The sequence below is a fragment of the Silurus meridionalis genome, chromosome 9 (assembly GCF_014805685.1).
Source record: "Silurus meridionalis isolate SWU-2019-XX chromosome 9, ASM1480568v1, whole genome shotgun sequence".
NCBI lineage: Eukaryota > Metazoa > Chordata > Actinopteri > Siluriformes > Siluridae > Silurus > Silurus meridionalis.
In genome coordinates this window covers 2,652,863-2,673,134 of record NC_060892.1, presented here as the reverse complement: position 1 = coordinate 2,673,134, position 20,272 = coordinate 2,652,863, and the positions used below count along the sequence as shown (strand labels likewise).

At 40.1% G+C, this 20,272-nt stretch overlaps 1 protein-coding gene across 1 annotated transcript; it reads left to right on the top strand.

Moving 5' to 3' along the window:
- Positions 1 to 1,278: 1,278 nt before the first annotated feature.
- Positions 1,279 to 19,127, top strand: fam163ab (family with sequence similarity 163 member Ab). The gene is made up of 3 exons (XM_046856860.1): positions 1,279 to 1,730; positions 14,876 to 14,990; positions 16,667 to 19,127. Exons 2-3 carry the CDS (start codon positions 14,898 to 14,900, stop codon positions 16,991 to 16,993), a joined length of 420 nt encoding a protein of 139 aa, XP_046712816.1. The 5' UTR covers positions 1,279 to 1,730; positions 14,876 to 14,897; the 3' UTR covers positions 16,994 to 19,127.
- Positions 19,128 to 20,272: the final 1,145 nt, after the last annotated feature.

The following is a 20,272-nucleotide window of genomic DNA, read 5'->3' as shown; positions in this document are numbered from 1 at the left end:
CCATGTTGCATCTTGCCTCCATTAATAATAAAATGTCCAGCCGATTCAATGTAGTAGATCATAATCATAATGTACAAAATGCTCATCTTCTCAATGCAGACTAAAAATGTGACAATTAACTCTTTTTTTTTTATTATAAGCTCTGGTATCAGGAAAACATCTCTCCTGTTCGTGTCCTGCTGTCTTCATCTTCACTATATTGACCTTGACACAGTGTTTGCTGTGAGAGAACCTCTGCTCCTCCGAGCACCACGGGGAAAATTAACTTACCCAAGCAGCATGTCAATAATAAAGCCACATCCATAACTCTGTATTAGAAACAGACGAACGGCCCAGCTGAGGATCCTGGTCAGCAATTTTAGCCTGTAGCCATTTTAACCAGTGCCTCCTGCACGAACTCGTCCTCATTTAGCCAGTTAATGCTTTTAATAGGAGCGTAACGAGGTCTGGTTTCAACAAGACAACAAGAAGGCGTGGCCTTTTAGGAAGGAGCTGAAGGACAATACGTCATCCAAGCTTCATGGGCTCCAGTCTCAGATGAATCGTTCACACATTGGTGGACACCTGACATCACATTCCATAGGCACTCATGGAACATCACATTCCAGGAATCCCTATTTGCTCTTATTATAAACTCCATTCTTCTGAGAAGATGTTCCACTAGATTTTGTGGAGATTCATTCAGCCACAAGGCAGTTTGTAAAGTCAGGTACTGATGCAGGTGAGGTGAGGAGTCCTGGAGTGCAGTCTGCTTCACATTCATCTCAACAGGGTTGGAGCTGGCTTTGTGCACAGAAGCATTGTCATGCGGAACAGGTTTGGGTCTCCTAGTTCGAGTCAAGAACTTTTCCAACCTCATATGGCTGGTGGTCTGGTGTCTCAATATTTTTTGTCCATATAGTGTATTGCTAGAAGATTTAGGTCTTTAGAGGTTGTTTAAAGATGTTAGGACATTTAGGTAGAAGTCCATTTCACCGCCGAGGTTCCAGAACAGAAAAGAGTCACGAAGCATGTATTCCTTGTACCCTGGGAGATGGTAGGACCAGTTGACAACTTGAGGATGCGCGGTACAATGCGGATAAGTTCTCAGAGGTGTGACCTACACTATATTGGCAAAGGTTTGCGGACACCTGGTCATAAATACGTTATGTGTTTTTGTTGGGCATCGCATTTCACATTTAGTGGCATTTTGCTCTTATAATTCCCTCCACTCTTCTGGGAAGATGTTCGAAGTGTTAGTAAATCTCCAAAAAAAAAAAAAAAAAAAAAATCAATAAAACAAAAGGGGGCGTGTTTTGGGATTTGGTTGTGTAGAAGGATCTCCAGGGTGGAAGCTCCTTGTGTTGTTACCTACAGTAGATCATACTCTGTATGAGATTCCATCTCCATGCGCTTGCTGTAAGATGTTACAAAGCAGTTGTGGTGACTTTAAGAGCCCGTGGGGACGTGGAGAAGCGCTGATGTGTCCATACAGGATCCAGCGGACACGCGTCCCGTGTTGAACCTCGCGCATCACATCACGTCTACACACACGCAGGAGGAGGACAGAGGAGAACACGGATGGACATCTGAAGACAGAAGAATGACATGTGGGAAGATGGTCATGTTTCTAGGAGTATAGAATCCAGCACACTGTGTGTGTGTGTGTGTGTGTGTGTGTCATCCCGGGTGCTGACTCCCGTCCTGGATCCTACATCGCCTCCATGGTGAAACAAAGGCTGTAGACAAAGGTAGGGAATAAATACATTTTTATACCATATTTATTATAATTTTTTTAAAGGAAGAAAGTAAGAAATAAAGAAAGAATAAAAAAGAAGAAGAAAGAATACAACCATGATCCTTCTAGTCGCTTAGTTTGCCATTGCAATACACACATTTTAATGAAATGAGCTTCATGGACATGACAGATATTAAAATTATTCTTATTCGAATGGCAGTGTAGATCAGAATCTAAGTGTAGATCTGACTCGATCTGACTGTCCATGGTGTGTCCATTTCTACACTGTTGGTGTTCTCTCAATTAAAAAAAAAAGGAACATGATCTTGTGATATCTGTGGTGTGTTATGCTGAAGGGTGAAAATAAAAAAACATGCCTTGGACCAATCAGGAAAGTACATACCTTTAATATGTCTTTGCTGACAGTATTGATTTTTTTGCTGTCGTTTCTACCTGCTCAGGTGATGATATATCGATGACAGGTTGAAGTAATATCTCAAGCACACTTGTCTTTCTGCCAGGTTCGCTGTTTGGCCCGAAAATGTTTTCTGCTTCATTTTCTGTATCGGATTATTTGAGGTTCAGCCTGTGGTTTTCCTACAAATACTAAATGAGATCGGTTCTGCGTTTCTTCATATCATTATTAGCAGAAAGCAAAGACAAGGAAATCAAGTTAGACTATATGGACTAAAGTATAGTACTAAAGCTGGAGGCACACAATTGTATAAGATGGGGAATAATACAATTTTCCAAGTTTACTTGAACTTGGAAAACCGAACGAGCATGACAATTCACCTGTGCACACAGCCAGCTCCATGAAGATATGGTTTAAATGGTTTGGAGTGGAAGATCTCCTGCTATAGAGCTCTGATCTCAACCCAGTTGAACAAATTTGGGATAAATTGGAATGCTGACTGAACCCCCCAGGACTCCTCAACACACACAAATCCTCACAAGCACAATCCAAAATCAAGTGGAGCACCTTTCTAGAAGAGTGGATGGAATTATAAGGGCAATGGGACTAAATGTGAAATGTGGTGTTAAAAGCACAGACTTATGACCAGATGTCCACAAACTTTTGGCAAAATAGTGTATATAATGTGCTGAAATCATCCCGGGTTCATTAAAGGTTCCTTCAACTCCCAAAACCCAGTGTTTCCTATACATCAATTATCAACTAATTGGGTTTAAATGTTCTAAAAGTCAATTTTTTCACCCTCAATGCTTGACTATAAAAAGAATTTCCTGCTCCATTTGAATTGGCCCAATATTTATTCATTTCGAGTCACTGGGGTTGTTTTTAATAGTCCACTGTTCTTGTTCTTTGGGTGAACATGGAGGACGGAGAGATTGGTGAGAAAGATGGCTGATCATTCTGGGTCTGTACACCTGATGCAGTGATGGAAGAATACTGTTCCAGGAATGCTAGTTGAATTATTGAAAGCCAGGTTATTTTTTTTTAATGCATGAAAGCTCATGAACTTCAGAGGCAGCGTTTTTCTCAGAAGAGCTGGAACTTGACGACGCCGATTTGAACTAAACACGACCCGAAAAGATTTGCATCGAAAGTAAATATAGTGTAGTAATACTGTATGTTGTAGATTAGCATCCTGTAGGTTTAGTATATTACATTTTTAATTGGTGGCAGCGAAAAACAATTTAATTATTCAAATTTATATTGCAGTTCTGTAGGGTTTGGGAAATATGATACGAGATATCGAATGATATTGATATTGCAATATATGAGCAAGGTGACACGGCGGAGGAGCGGGTGCTTCTGCTACCTCACAGCTTCAAGGTCCTTGGTTTGATCTGAAACTCTGAGTTCTCCACCCTCTTGTGTTGTCTGGTTTCTTTCCAATGTCCAAAAAATGTAACGGTATGTAGATTGGTTACAGTATAATGATGGAATGTGTGTTTGTATGTTTGTATTTCCTTCTCGCTTCCAGTGTTCCATGCATTTGCTTGGTTCTTTCAGGATAAAACAATTATTCAATTAGAAAGTGAATGAACATATCGATGAATGAATAAAAGAGGTGGTATCAAAAAAGTTTGGCTGTTTACAAGAGACTACTTTATAGCCCTAATGCACATCAACACAGCGCTCCCAGCGTTCCTGCTACTTCTGGAACGTGTCCTGGAAGTCTTTTTTCCAGAAAGTCTCCAGCTCCTTCTGCTATTCAAGCTGGATGTTAGCAATGGTGTGAAAACCGTCGACCTTTAAACTGGATTGTGTTTTGACGATCATCATGCACGAGTTGCTGAACCGTTTCAGGGGTTGAGCTTATCAAAGGTCTTCCTGATCTCTTCCAGTGATGTTCTTTAGTTCTAACTTGCTGATGAAATCGCACACGATGCCACCTTGTATGAACTTCGTGTCGTAATCTGCTGATCAGTTACGACAGCGGAGCAGAACTGATTGGAACGTAATGAAATATGAATATTAACGAAGGAAAGGACTAAATGGCGGAAAGATGTTTCTACAAGTGGCTGTGGCGTCCATGATAATTAAGCAGGCCGATTCAAAACGGTCTCGAATGAACCATTAGCAACGAGTAATTCGCTGATTCTCGTCCCTTGTGCAGGAACACCGAGGGCTTGTGTTGTGCAGCCGTCCTTATCACACCCGATCCACTGAATCAGCAAACCGGACGCTTTTCTGAGTCAATGTTTATATGTGTATGTGTTATAGAGCCGGGGAAAAGAATGAAATGTGCAGGATCGGGGAAAGAACCACATTGGGATTTTACATAAAGGCAATATGATTACAGACCGAATCAATCGTGAGCAACTGCACCGCATGGCGCAGAAGATCAAGCAAGCACAACATCTCTGCACATCGTTAAACATACTGTAGGCGCTCGTTTCCGCCGAAGTGCTGAATAAGGAGCTGTGGCTCGAGGTTGTCAGATATGTGAGACTGGTTGCAGCTTTGTCCTTGGGCTGGGAAGCTCATTCAGACTAGCCATAAATCCAGCGGCCCAGGCCTCACTGGAGTATTATTGCGCCTCAAGATATACACAGATGGATCCCACGAGATGGAGGACGAGCAGGGACTTTTTTTTGTCTTCGTCTGTGCACTTTACGCCGCTGAGCGAGATTGAGAGCACTTTCAGCAAAATTATTAATGACTGGTTTTAGTTGCAGAATAAACATTTCCTCCGCCTTTATGCCTTTATAGCTACGTTATAAAATCTTATGCGATTATATCTTAATGTGTCCCTCCCTGGTTAGAGAACATGTTCAAATTAATTTCGAGGAAGCAGAATGTTTTTACAGTAATTCAATTTGAAACACACATTAAGCTCATTGAATAGCAGAAAAACAGTCCTTCATTTGGTCGTGTTAATGTTCCATTAATGCACAAGACGCTGATAAATACCAATAAACATACATTATGTGGAGAAAAAAAGTATTGGGACGCCTGTCCTTTCCTGCTCTATGCGGTTCTTCTCCAAACTGTTACCAAAATCCTGGAGGCACAAAGTGAGATCCATGGAGATGTGCTTTACATGGGTTGGAGTAAAAGATCTCAACCAAGCTCTAGATCTCAACCCAGGCCTCCTCACTTCACCTTCATCAGAACCTGAATTTACTAACACCCTTGTGGCTGTATATTTCTGAATCCTCCAAAATCTAGTGGAGGTTATTAAAAAAGCAAATGGAGACCAACTGTGGAATGGGATGTTCATACCCATCGTTTGCTCAGGTGTTCTCAAATGTTAGTTCATATAGTAGGTGTTGGGATGATGGTTTTAGTCTGGTGTTTAAAGGTCTTTAAACGAGGAGGAAAAGAACAGCACTAATGCACAGGTTTTTGACTTTGGAGTCGAGAAGCGGATGGTGTCAGAGATGTTTTTCCCACCTGCTATAATGGAGTTGCACTAATCAGACGGAGAAGGTCTTCTATCTTCAACTGGAGATTAATATTTTATTCCTATTCCTGCTCAAAGATGTTCTATAAGTAATGTTAATCTGAGTCTGCTGTTCTCTCCTGAATAAGAATAGCTCACGCTGGAGATTTTTCTGGCAAAAATATGCAGGAAGAGATTTGAAGCTTTTTACTATTTGGAAGAAAGAGATATGGACAGAACATATTTTACGTGGCTGTAGATGCACCACACAATTGAAGGAAAATTTTCAAGCCAGTGTATCCAATGTATAGCGCTTTTCACAACGGACATTGTCTCAAAGCAGCTTTACAGAATTTAACAGTTAAGGTGAATGGTTTGTGTTTATCCCTGATGAGCAGCCTGATGAGGTTTCCTTGTGGCAAGGAAAAACTCCCTTAGATGTTATGAGAAAGAAAGCTTGAGAGGAACCAGACTCAAAAGGGAACCCATTCTCATTTGGGTGACATCAAGAGTATGATCATTAATCTTTCAACAATACAGAACACTGTAGAGTGAGAACTAACATGAACACTGGAGTGTGTGATTATGAGTAATGTTCTTTCTACAGTCTTATACAGTCAGATGAAGTTGTGGAACAAGGAGCTACTGAACAACTCATAAAATAGCTCAACATCAAATAGTGATTATCAAAAATCCAACACCAGCTTCTCCATGCCAGAGCCTTAAAACATTCAAGGAGGTGCAATGTCCAAACTCCACATGAAGTGGGATCCAATTAGCGCTGGTACGTCTCTAGATGGTTCTGGATGTTTGTGGGCATCTACTTCTTTAAAGGTCCATAATCTTCATGAGGTGGGACACAACTGGAGCTGGAGCAACATCAGGATGCCTCGGGATGGGGAGAGAAAGAGAAGAAGTGGAGAGGAATTAGCGTAGCAGCTGTTCATGATATTAACAGCACAAGTTGATAATGTGCATGTGATCAGATGTTCTGGAGCACAAGGTTATGATGTGATGTGTGTTATGTAAAGATACGTCTTCAATCTGTGCTTAGAAGTTTTGAATCTAAATGTGAGAATGTTCTACCCCCTTTAGTGCACTTTGCTATTCTAGGAACTGCTGGAAGTCCACACGTTATACGGTTGTGTACCTTCAACTTCCTGGTAAAAGATTGAGCAAGAACCAAATATGGATTGAAAATATCAGGTGTCCCAAATCTTTTGTTTGTATAGGAATAAACATAAATCCTCGTAATGGCTGCTTCGGGGTGGCAGGATGCGTCCGGCTGTGCCTTAGTGTTTTCTAATTATCTTTAAATAGCCCTGCGTTGTTGTTCTCGCATGTTGGATTATTGTTTGTTACTGCTTGCGAATGCAGCCTGTAATTACGGAAGCTATTATTATTTATCTGCTGAACGATGCTAACATAAGGAGCGAGCTTGATTAAAGAGCTCCTTTAGCAAGGGAAAGGTACTCATTAGATCCAGGCAGGAGGAAATGGACTGTGTTACAAGAGAAAAAAGATGTGGTAGATAAAGGAAAATACAAAAGAACAGGCTGGGGATTGGAGGAACCAAGGAGGATATAATGAGGATGGACAGAGAGTGAACGATTTGATGGCTGTTTGCCCAGAAGGGACAAACCAGATACGCTAGAGGAGGCAGGATTTGGCTTTGGGTTTGTTCAAAAGACTTCCCATTTCTGGCAGCTGAAATCATGTGCATAATCACCAGATAAAATGAAAGGAAGAGTTCAAACTGAAGACAAATCTTGACTTCTTGATTACACACTATTCAATTAACTAAAGGGGGTTCTTCTGATTTTTATTCTTTTGAAGAATCGGAGGACAGATTGATGTTCATATAGAAAAGTTTGTGCACAAGTTACACTATAAGGACAACGTTTGTGGACACCTGATCGTAAGATTTGTTTTAAACATCCAATTCCACATTTAATCCCCATTTGCCCTTATAATAACCTCCATTCTTCTGGTAAGATGTGGGTTTTGTGGCGATTTGTGCTCATTTAAACACACGGATCAAAAGTTCAGGATCTGATGTAGGTGAGGTGAGAAGGCCTGGGGTTTGGGTCTCCTAGTTCGAGTGAAGAAATCCTGTTTTTTTGGACAGTTTGAAAAACTCAAGTGTCTCAGTATTTATAAAAGTCAGGTGTCTCAATATCTGTAGCATATCTTCATTCTTCACATGGGTTGAAGTGGAAGCGATGTTGTTGTTGAGGAGCTGGACTCTTTGACGATAGTGTCTGAAAGGAGGATGCCCTCCAAAGAACATTCCATCTTGGACAACTCCTCCCATACACTACGTAAAACACTATTCAGTCTGAGGATACGTTCAGTGACAGACTTATGCAACCACGATGCACCACAGAGCACCACAGGAGATCATTTCTACCTGCGGCCAACAAACGATATGGATGTTATACCATATAGATCTTATAGATATAGTTATATTATAGATTTTCATGCCACACTTATGTATTGTTAATATCTTGGGTAATTATGTACAATGACTTTTCTGCCACCTGTTTTTTTACTGCTGCTACAAATTCCATTTTCATGCCGCATTTCATTAAACTTAATATATACCGTAATTTCCGGACTATAAAGCGCACCCATATATAAGTCGCACCCACTGAATTTTACAAATATTTTTATTTTTAACATAAATAAGCCGCACCTGTCTATAAGCCATGTCTACACTAATGTACCTTACACAGGCTTTAACGAAAGACACGTTACACACGGTGTAACGGGTGAAATATGTTGCGCTTCCTTTAGGAGCATAGCGGTATTTTGGGAATAGCCTGGCACAGCATTTTTCCAGTATTACTGCATGTGTGCAAGACTGAGGAATATGTCATTATTTTCTGATGCTCATTTCTAAGTTTCTTTGACTAACCCATAACGCTGTTGCCAAGAAAAATAAAAAAGCACGAGTTTTGGAAACCTGTCTGTGCTTATATGATTTCTGTTGCAACTGGAGTTAGCGAGCTCTCCCTTCACCCAGACTCAACGCGCTACAACGGCTTGTATCTAAACAGTAGCCGACCAAGAAAGTCATTGTTCACTGTCTTCCTCCTTCCTTTCACAACTATTTATCTTGGGAGTTTATCTTTTGGCATCGTTGTGCGTTTAAAAACCACCACCAGTGGAAGTTTTTTCTCCCGATGCCGTGCAGCTCAGAACACAGGTGAGGTGCGTTTTTTCGTTTCCGTTCGGAAATTTCATTGGTCTAATGTTATGTCGCTCAGTTTTTTGGCTTGAAGTTTGTGAAATCGGGAAAAACCCAGGAAAAATCCATAAATTAACCGCTTCGTTGTTTAAGCCGCGGGGTTCAAAACGTGGGAAAAAAGTAGCGGCTTATAGTCCGAAAATACAGTAATATATACATAAATATGTAAACTGTGAGCAACTGCAACTACACAAGCGGTCATGCTGGAACAGGTTTGAGTCTCGTAGTACATTTGAATGGAAAATTTCATACTAATGCATCGAAAGACCTCCAAGTTTGGGGGAAAAACACATAAGGCGGGAAAAAAGTGTCCCAATACTTTTGTGCATAAAATTCTGTTTTCACCAATTTCTTGGCTGTTCGATTGCATCTGGAGTTTTAAATAAATACATTTTCACGTCATATCATACACCATCCCATGTATTCATGCCAGTATGTTCCTCAGCACCCCATTACGTAAATCTGTGTTCCAGAGGTCTACCACATGGACGCCCTGAGCGTTTTTTTTTTAATTCCGCTCACACAGCACAAAAAGCGAATGGCTGCTTCGTGTCTCTCACTACTGCTGAGCTCAGATTAGAGCAACAGTGAAAAATGCAGGATTCTGGCACAACCTTCTCCTTTAGTGCCTGTAGTAATGTAGTGCTGATAAGACTTCCTGCAGCCGTGTGCCGGCTAACACAGGCATCTGCACTCCCACTCTGCATCAGCGGAGACACTCGTCTCTGGCATTATTCGGCTGAAAGTGCCGAGCCAGCTGGACTGCTTCGTTTATAATGTTCAGAATTTAAATAGTCATTTGGAAGATGTATTCCATTTTTTATTTTTTTATTTTAAACCTGGCAATTTGAGCAAAAAAAGACCAGACATACCCACACATTCACCAGAATTCAATTAACATGCAAATTAGAAAGATCTTTATCCCTACAGGCTTCATGACTTATTTAGTTTAAAGCAAATTCCAGTAAAATGAAAGATTGAGGATATTTTGAGTTGCTTTAACCAAATCCTGGTGACACAATCACTTAATACTGTATGAGCAAAAGTTTGTGGACACCTTACCGTTAGTTCGGAATGTGCCTTTGAACATCCTATTCCAGATTTAGTCCCCTGTTTGCTGTTGTAATAATTTCCAGTCTTCTAGGAAGAGGTTCCATTAGATTTTAGGATGTGGGTTTGGAAATTTGTGGAGATTCATTCAGCCGCTAAGGGGTTATTAAAGTCAGGTACTGATGTACGAGATGGTACCAAAAAAGTTTTGATACTAGATTTGTGTCACACCAACCGAGAACATCACACGGCTGAACGCACAGTCACAAGAAGCACCGACCTTCATAAGTCAGTGTGCAAAAAGTCATCGTCATTTGTACATCACACGTGAGTTTCTCGCCGGAAACAACACAATATCACCTTTGCATGCAGATCCAGTGGTGCTTCAAAAAGAAGACTTCCAGACGTGGCAGGAACGCTAGGAGCGCTGTGTTGCTGTGCAAGAGAACTATTTTGAAGGTGATGGTGTGTAAACGTAGATAAATGAGATGGATGAGGTGAGGAGGCCTGTGGTGCAGTCAGCATTCACATTCATCTCAATAGGGTTGAGGTCAGATCTCTAAAGTATATCTTCATGGAGCCGGCTTTGTGCACAGGAACAGGTTCGGGTCTGCTAGATTGAGTGATGGGAAAATGAATGTTGCCGCATCCAAGACATCAAGACATCCTGTACAATTACATGCCTGGAAAAACTAAACTTGGATCAAATCTGCTTGATGAGTCCTGATGCCGAGTAGCATGTGCAGCAAAATCAGCATGTTCCAATGGTTTGTACAGTTGGTACAGATAGCAGTATTAGCCTCATAACTAAATCAAGCAGCAAAACCTCATACACCAAGGATATGATTGAGTGCATTTATATAAGAGGAAAAAAAGGTACGCAATGGAAACGTTTCTGGTGTTTAGCACAAGGCAGATATCAGGAAATGATCTTCTTTTGCATACTGAAAACCAGGATGTAATTATTTCTCTCACAGCGTGAGTATGTGATAAATGTGGAGAGAAATGAGCAGGTGTGTCTGGCCTCCCTTTTTTTTTTTGTTTGTTCTCTTCCTGCTGTGATCCTTCATTATTCTTATCCAGCTGCATGATTGCACCACATAATTCTAGCTCCTTAATCAAATTTGCACTCCTGGTCAAACTCAATTCCGCCAAGCTGCTTGACCCGACACTTCCTCTGTCAGCACGCTCGCTTTACTCACCTGGCAGAGGAGAAACCAGAGGACACAAGCAGCAACTGATTCTTTTTCTCTTTATTTCTCTACTTGCTTTCCTTAGCCATTTCTCTCTACTGATCTGTCCATCCATCCATCCATCCATTAATTGTTCTTCTAAAGCCTGACTGATAAACATACTGATTAGTGCATGAATCAGATTATATGACAGCCCGTCTAATTGCCGTTACGGCAACAACAGCATATGTACCACAATGGACTGGGTTAATGCGATCCGCTCAGATTTGATTTTGTTGCTATAGAGACCCACCAGGGAACACAAACAGGAAGCAGCAATTTGGATGATTACGTGTCGCTTCCAGGCAGCATGAATCAGACATCGTTCAGGTTTTTCATCCTACAAAAATGTTACTCAGATATTCACATTTTACATGAATTTCCATTTTTCAGTGTGTATATATATATATATATATATATATATATATATATATATATATATATATATATATATATATATATAGTGAAAATGTAAATTTTTTTAATATACATACATATTTGACAGTGCTCCACTACAGAAAGCATTCGGTTTTGTTTTTTTATGGCTAAGAGTTGTTGTAATCAGCCCTAACCATGCTGTATTATTAATATACTCCATCATAATATATATGATAGATAAAATGATCATGTTTTGTTATAGTATGCAATAAGACATTTTATATACATGGTTGTAAAGCACAATCTAGGGACCTACGTTTCTCTCAGACCAAGACCCATTTCATGCAAAACCAGTAAACATACTGACTAAGACCCAAGACAAGACCAAGACCCATACCAGACACAATCAAAACCAGTACCAACCAAAACCAAGACTATGTACTGGCTTATAGAAAAACACAGTCAAGCCCATGACTAGAGGCTTTTATTTGTCATATATACACAAGGTTGTGTGTTCAAATCCCAGCCTCACCGCCCTGCCCTGATGGGCTCTTAAACAAGGCCCAATATAATTCCAAGTTGCTCTCTATATGCTCTGCCAAATGCAATCAATGCAAATGAGACAAAGACAAGACCAAAGCCTACACCAAACAAGACATACAGTTGTGTTCAAAATTATTCAACCCCCAATGCTGTAAATGGTTTTAGGGAATTTAGTGTACATTTGTAATTGTATTCAGAATGAAATCCTACAAGGACTTCTTAAAGAACCATATGCAACTAAAATGACATCAATTAGTTTTGTAATACAGTAGTAAATGTTTCTTTTGTGAATTCTTCATTGACATAATTATTCAACCCCTTAAAGACTACCATTCTTAAGAACAAAGGTTCAATGAAGTGTTTTCAATCAGGTATTGAAAACACCTGTGGATATCAGGGAGCAGCAATAAAGCCTAATAAGCACCAATTAGGCAGCTTTAAAATGACTGTGATACTCAGCTCCTTCTAGACATTTACTGGTGTGGTTACAAACATGGTGAGGTCAAGAGAATGGTCCAGGAAGACAAGAGAACAGGTGATTACTCTTCACAGGAAGGGCAATGGCTATAAGAAGATTGCAAAGATGTTAAACATACCAAGAGACACCATAGGAAGCATCATTCGCAAATTCAAGGCAAAGGGCACTGTTGAAACGCTACCTGGTCGTGGCAGAAAGAAGATGCTGACTTCGACTGCTGTGCGCTACCTGAAGCGTAGAGTGGAGAAAAGTCCCGTGTGACTGCTGAGGAACTGAGAAAAGATTTGTCAGATGTGGGTACTGAAGTTTCTGCTCAGACAATACGGCGCACCCTGCGTAATGAAGGCCTCCATGCCAGAACTCCCAGGCGCACCCCCTTGCTGTCCCCAAAGAATAAGAAGAGTCGACTGCAGTATGCCAAAAGTCATGTGGACAAACCACAGAAGTTTTGGGATAGTGTTCTGTGGACTGATGAAACAAAATTAGAACTGTTTGGGCCCATGGATCAACGCTATGTTTGGAGGAGGAAGAACAAGGCCTATGAAGAAAAGAACACCTTGCCTACTGTGAAGCATGGCGGGGTCAATCATGCTTTGGGGCTGTTTTGCTTCTGCAGGTACTGGGAAGCTTCAGCGTGTGCAAGGTACCATGAATTCTCTTCAGTACCAGGAGATATTGGATGACAATGTGATGCAGTCCGTCACAAACCTGAGGCTTGGAAGACGTTGGACCTTTCAACAGGACAATGATCCCAAGCATACCTCCAAGTCCACTAGAGCATGGTTGCAGATTAAAGGCTGGAACATTTTGAAGTGGCCATCGCAGTCACCAGACTTAAATCCGATTGAGAACCTCTGGTGGGACTTAAAGAAAGCAGTTGCAGTGCGCAAGCCTAAGAATGTGACTGAACTGGAGGCTTTTGCCCATGATGAATGGGCGAAGATACCCGTAGATCGCTGCAAGACACTTGTGTCAAGCTATGCTTCACGTTTAAAAGCTGTTATAACTGTAAAAGGATGTTGTACTAAGTACTAAGATTGAATGTCACTTGGGGGTTGAATAATTATGTCAATGAAGAATTCACAAAAGAAACATTTACTACTGTATTACAAAACTAATTGATGTCATTTTAGTTGCATATGGTTCTTTAAGAAGTCCTTGTAGGATTTCATTCTGAATACAATTACAAATGTACACTAAATTCCCTAAAATCATTTACAGCATTGGGGGTTGAATAATTTTGAACACAACTGTAGATGTATGCCACTAGTATTATCCACCGTACCAAATGAAGCAGGATCTAGAACTATATTAATCAAGACCATGATCCATACCAAGCAGGAACAATTAATTCCAAACCAATACTTATAATATCTAAAACCAAATCCCATACCAACCTTGAGCAATCAAGACCAAGAACCATACCTGAAGAACGGAAGTTCCTGAGTAATTGGGGCCAATAAAGACACGATCCATACCAAGACAAAATGGGTTGAAACCTGAAGGACACCTGGATCAATGTTTAGTGATCATGAAACCTTGGGAAATTACAAAATACAGAATTTTGTAACATACAAGACTTCATACAGTATATGGACAAAAGTATTGAGACACCTGATTTTTCCAGCCATACGTGGTTCTTCTCCAAACTATAACCACAGTCTTGGAAGCAGACAATTGTATAGGGTGCAGTAAGATGAAATTTTCACCTCGTTTAAACTAGGAGACGCAAACCAGTTCCAGCATGACAATGCCCCAAAGCCAGCTCCATGAAGATCTGCTTTACCTGGGTTGGAATGGACGATATTCATGAACCTGCTATAGAGCTCTGACCTCTGGACTTTTGGGAAGAATGTGAATGCTGACTGCAGCACCAGGCCTCCTCCACTCACCTCACCTACATCAGTACATTTCTAACACCCCCTGTGTGTGAATGAGAAAAAAATCAAGTAAATAATTCCAGTGGAACATCTTCCTAGAAGAGTGGAGGTTATTATAACAGGAAATCGGGTTTAAATGTAGAATGTTGTAAATGTAGAATGTTATGTGCACAAGCTTTTGACCATAAAGTGTATGTACAATATTAACTCAGGATTTCTTCTTGCTTTTTTATCCAGTTTCGAAAAAAATAAATTAATATATAGAGGCAAACTTCCTTATAATTCACCCTGAAAGGATTAAACAATAAAATATTAAGTTTAAGTTCAATCATTTATTTAAGTTTGAAGTTTCATTGTAAAACTATGAGCCTGTGATTTTAAGATCTCAGATGTAGTTTTGAAAGTTTCCGAGATGTTCCTCACCCGACAAAGGGATTCATAGTCTTTGAAGGAACTCGCTCTGAGAACACGCTGTGTTTGTGCTTGTACGCAGGGTTTGATGGAGATCTGGTCGAATGACAGCGGGAACTGTAGTCATTACTGGAGGAATACTCGCGACGGTGATACTGCTGTGTATCATAGTAGTGCTCTGCTACTGCCGACTCCAGGTGAGATTTACACTTCGTATATTAATGAAAAATAAAGTTACATGTACATTACACATGGTGAAATTCTATAGCAGTGGCTCCCAACCCCCCTTTTTTTTTTCAGGAGACCCCTATTTTAACATTGAACATTTTTGCAAATGCATCAACATTTTAATCTGTTAATGTAAATATCAAACAAATCTATCCATTTCACTTATTACCTCAAAAAAATGTGTATCGACATGCATGGGTTCATAAGGACAGGCTTTTTATTTTCAGGCTCTGCTTTTTAACAACTTATCAACAAACAACACGAGCAAATTCAAATGTATTAACATGAAGATTGTTTAATCAGCGAATGAAAATATTCTTGTATTTTTTTGTTTTGTATTCTAAAAACTAAGTCAGCTAAAACACAAGAATAACTTTTTATACACAAAAATAAGTATTTGCTGTTTAATTATTTATCGTTCTGTTATAGATGAAACTAATTAATTAATAATAAAGAAAAAAAAAAAATCAAGAACGCGCTCTAGAAGGTTTTTGGCGACCCCTAGAGGCGGTTGGGAACCAGTGTTCTATAGCGTTAACCCTATCCATTGAGATCATTAAACACTTGCAGGAGGCAAACCTAATGTCTGAAGAGAAAGATCAATCAGAAATATACTTCACTTATCTTCCTGTACAAATAAAAATATATATTTATAAGCTTATTTCCATCCATCCATCTATTTATTCTATTCAATTCGATTCATTTTTATTTGTATTGCGCTTTTAACAATGAACATTGTCTCAAAGCAGCTTTACACAGATAATGTGGTGATAAAAATGAATAAGTTCTTTATAAGTGTTTGTAAGCCGGTGGTGACTGTGGTGAAGGAAAAACTCCCCGAGATGACATAAGGAAGAAACCTTGAGAGGAACCAGACTCAAGAGAGAAACCCGTCCTCATCTGGGTTGCATCGAATGTCTATTTATTACAGATAAACGATTTTGAGGTGCAGTGATGGTGATCAGAAGCGAACTGTAGTCCTGAGTCAGTGTAGCAGACTGTTGACATTAACTAGTCCAAATCCATCATCAAAGCTCCCGTTCTTACTCCGGAATTTCATGGAAATTCTATAATTAAAAAAGGCTAAAGGTGCATTTTACTTGTCACATGAACATTACACACACATTTTTGGAAGCTAAGGTCAGAGCACAGTGTCAGCCATGATACAGTTCCCCCTGGAGCACAGAGCGTTAAGGGCCTTGCTTAGGGGCCCCAAGAGTGGCAGGTTGGTGATACTTGAACCCCAGAGCCTCAACCACTAATGGGAGCTACAACTTCCCATTAGTTGTGTTGACTAGTTTGCACTGTGGCTTCAAGGTTAATGTAGCTAACAAATGCTTTGTTTTTGTTTATGTGAAGCTATAAAATTGGTATGTCTAAAAAAACATCATGCTAGAGCATCCAAAGACGAGTGGAAAAATCAGGTGTCCCAATACTTTTGTCACTGTATAGTTTGTTGTGTGATGAAATAAAAGAGCCATGCATGTTACAACATTCTGTAGTTTGGAGGTGTTTGAAATTGTCCATCTTTTCTCCCCCTCTATTATCTATCTCACTCTTTCTCTTTCTATCTCCGACTTCATTCTGTCTATCTCTTATGCTCTTCCCCTTTTCTATCCCCCTTACTTCCCCCTCTCTGTCTCAGTATTACTGCTGTAAGCAGAATGGATCCATGGCACCAGACTCCCCTGCGTACTCTGAGGCCCAGTTCTCCTGCGATGTCTGCAGACCTCCAGGCTTGGATGGCTCCAGTGTCTCTCCCCTGTCTGTGTCTTCTGAAGTGGTCCCCAGCTCCTGCCCCACCTGCTCCTCCTTCTACAACAACTCCTTCTACCTCCGTAACAGGGACGAGACACGAAACGGGGCCGAGCGCGTTGCCTACATGCTGCCCTCTACACACGGCACATCGCTGAGCTCACACCCCTTCCCCGACTTTTACTGCAACACACACGCCATCAGCACTGACGTCTGAGCAGCTGTTCCAGGTGATCGCTGTGGCGCACGGGATACCATGAAAACGTTCCTGAAAGAGCATTGGATTTGACTGGGTTTTTTTTTTTTTGTTTTATACCAGGAAGAAAGAAATTGTCTGAATGATTAGCATTTTTTTTTTACTCACCTCGCTAGCACAGACAACACTGAGGATACCAAGAAGACAACAGAACCTGATGCTTTCTTCTTGATCCATGTCAATGCAAGTGACTTTTCCAGATGAGATACAGATGTTTGTTGCTGCTGAAGCTTTTAGCCAATTTTTCCTAGAGTGTTTTTGCGGTAAAATAACTTCCTCCCCTAGAAACTCTGCAAAGCAGCATCTGAGTTTGGGGATCTTTGGAATCTGGGCTTCCTGTCTTTAGAGAATGAGGGCTATTCAACGTGACTTTTCATCTGTCGCTGCACTCAAATTCATTTCAGCTTTTAATACGGATGAGAGTGGTAACTAAAAGGCCAGATCATTGAGTAGTATTGAAATTAGAGCGAAGGACTACTTTTAGCTTTCTCTATGCAAGATCTATTCTAAACAGGCAGCCATGGCACTCGTTTGTCTCCTGTTAGAGAATGGCATGATGAAAGTCTGAGGGCTTGGACTGTAGTGATTTTTGCATTCAAGTTAACACACAGAACGAAAAGCAGTTTAAATAAATGCCGTGTGTTTTTTAAAACAAGCTGTAAAGCAGCGCCTCTGGTTCACAAAGACATGGACTAATAGTATAACGTCAATATCAGCTGTTTGTAGCCATGTTTTTGGGATGTGTGCTAAAATATTCATCCACCATACAAATTCGGGGCAAATTTACAGCAATGATAAAACAGTCATTTCATGCAATCGAGTTCAATTTGATTTGCATAGCGATTTTAACAATGCACATTGTCAAAGCAGCTACGGGGAAATAAATCGATTGGAAATATTAACGTCAGCATCACAAATTAGTCCCTGTATGTTTATAATTAATAAATGAGCCAGTGATGACAGTGGCAAAACCACCCTAAGAAGCTATGAGGAAGAAACCTTGGGAGGAACCAGAATCAAAATGATTTCGGTATAGTTTTTCGATATCTTGTTGAGGTTCTCAGCAGTTCAGTGATGAAGATTTGAGTGCAAAACAGTCCATGGAACTGTAGTCCAACGCCAATTACACTCTAAATCCATTTTTACGGTTCTGGAGGTTAACAATCCACAGTGAACTCATCGATCATCAGGCTGTTCATGTGGAACCATCCTCAGCTTCAGTGAGTGGTTTCCAGTTGAAGAGAACGCCATCCAGAGGTGAGACATCAGGATGAATCATCCATGTCTGGAAAGAAGAAAGGGACATAATCACTGGAGTCTCAGGAGAAAAGGAGAGAGTGAGATGGAGAGAGAGATGGAGAGAAACCAGGATTATTAGGTATCCTTACTGTTACATAATAGTTCTAGTTGATATTGAAGGCACCACCACAGTCAGTCACAGATTGTTTTCACTAACCCACCTCAGATGCATGATCTAAATCTGGTGAACATGTACTTCAGCATTTGTTTGTAAACCAAGACCAGATATTTGATCCAGGCGAAAGTGCAGAGCTGAGTCAGCACTTACAGCTGAATCCAAAAGTCTGCTTAGTTTTGGTGCAAAAGGAAAAAAAGTGACAAAATTCAGTATACAACCACCATCGGGCTTCACAGACTGGGTTTCTCGGTGTCACAGGTAACAAAAAAATAGTCACAATTGTACATTTTAATGATTTATATTGAGAAACTAATTTGTATTTATTCACGTTTGCATTTCTAATCCACCCACGCTTGCCTGCTTTGTTCCAGAATACACACGTTTTTTCTTTCTTGGGTACAGTGCTTTTTTTCTCCAAAAGACTTGCACTCTACCGTGTCATTTTTTTTCATTTTTAGCATGTTTTATGTATTATAACACATTATGAATTGTAATAATGGATAAATATAACATTCATTTATGAATCTTTTTATTTTCACGTAAGAATTGAAACATGGCGAAAGTTTTTTTTATGTCAAGAGGATCATTTACATGTACAGTCTTTTTAGCTTTAGATTGGAACATTTGAAGTGGATTAAAACAGCAAAGCAAAAAAAATAAATAAATATTAAACTTTTAGTTCATGGTTTCTGCTGATTCTTGTTGTAATTTTCGCCCTATGAACCTTTTTTGTATGCTTCAGCAGGATTCAACGGATATACGTTGCTCTTACACACAAGCAGGAAAAGTAAAAAAGCTCTGAATCAATTCAATATTATTAGCGTGTTTACGAACAGACGTCATGGCGAAGCAGCTTTGAAGAAATAAATAGATTACAAATATAATTTCCTATAAATTAATCTCTAATAAGTGAGCCAGAGAGGATGATGGTGAGATCGATAAAGAGTTCTACTCAAGGGTTCTCTTTTTTTCTTCATCCCCCACGTCTTCTCAAAATGAAGTTACACCAATGTTCAATCTACAAGCATGTCCTGAGGGAGGATGAGCCGATTCCTTTCCACCACCAGTCTCACCTGATTAATGGCTGACGTTTGCAGTGTGAAATTAGCTGTACAGATCCTGTGTATATTTCAGCTGGTGATCTCCACCGAAACCACTTCATCATCCTGATGTATTTTTGCATGCACAACCCCCCATATTCAACTTCTTTCCAAATAAACTATCATCGTTGCGGTTTGACAGGCTGAGAAAAAAACGTCTGCAGTGGAATATAAACAGAAATATTTACCAGACTTGTTCGTGATGATTAATACTCAATGTTCAGTCCGTCTCTGGAGATGAAAAACCTGTCAGAACATTTACAGCATTTGGCGGACGCCCTTATTCATATTACCCTACTTCATTCATACAACTGAGCAGCTATGGGGTTAAGGGCCTTGCTCAGGGGCCCAGTGGATTTGAACACATGCCCTTTGTGTTACCACCACCCCCCAATACACACAGCATAATGGTCCATCTTTGCAGCATCTTTTAATGCTAAGTGCTGGACCTATGTGGTTATGATGTTGGACTTTTGATAGGAAGGTTGTGTGTTCAAATCCCAGCACCACTAAACTGGGCTCTTGAGCATTTAAAAAAATAAAAACTAGAACTTGAATAATTTCTATATAAACATCAGAGACAGGGTTGTAATGAGGCACAGATTATGGATTCAGAATCAGATAGACAGGAGAATTTGGTCATTCCTAATTAGAAGAAGTTTGAAACCATAGCTGGAGGCCAAGTATCTGAGCAATACTGAAGGAGATTATGGTCACTCTGGA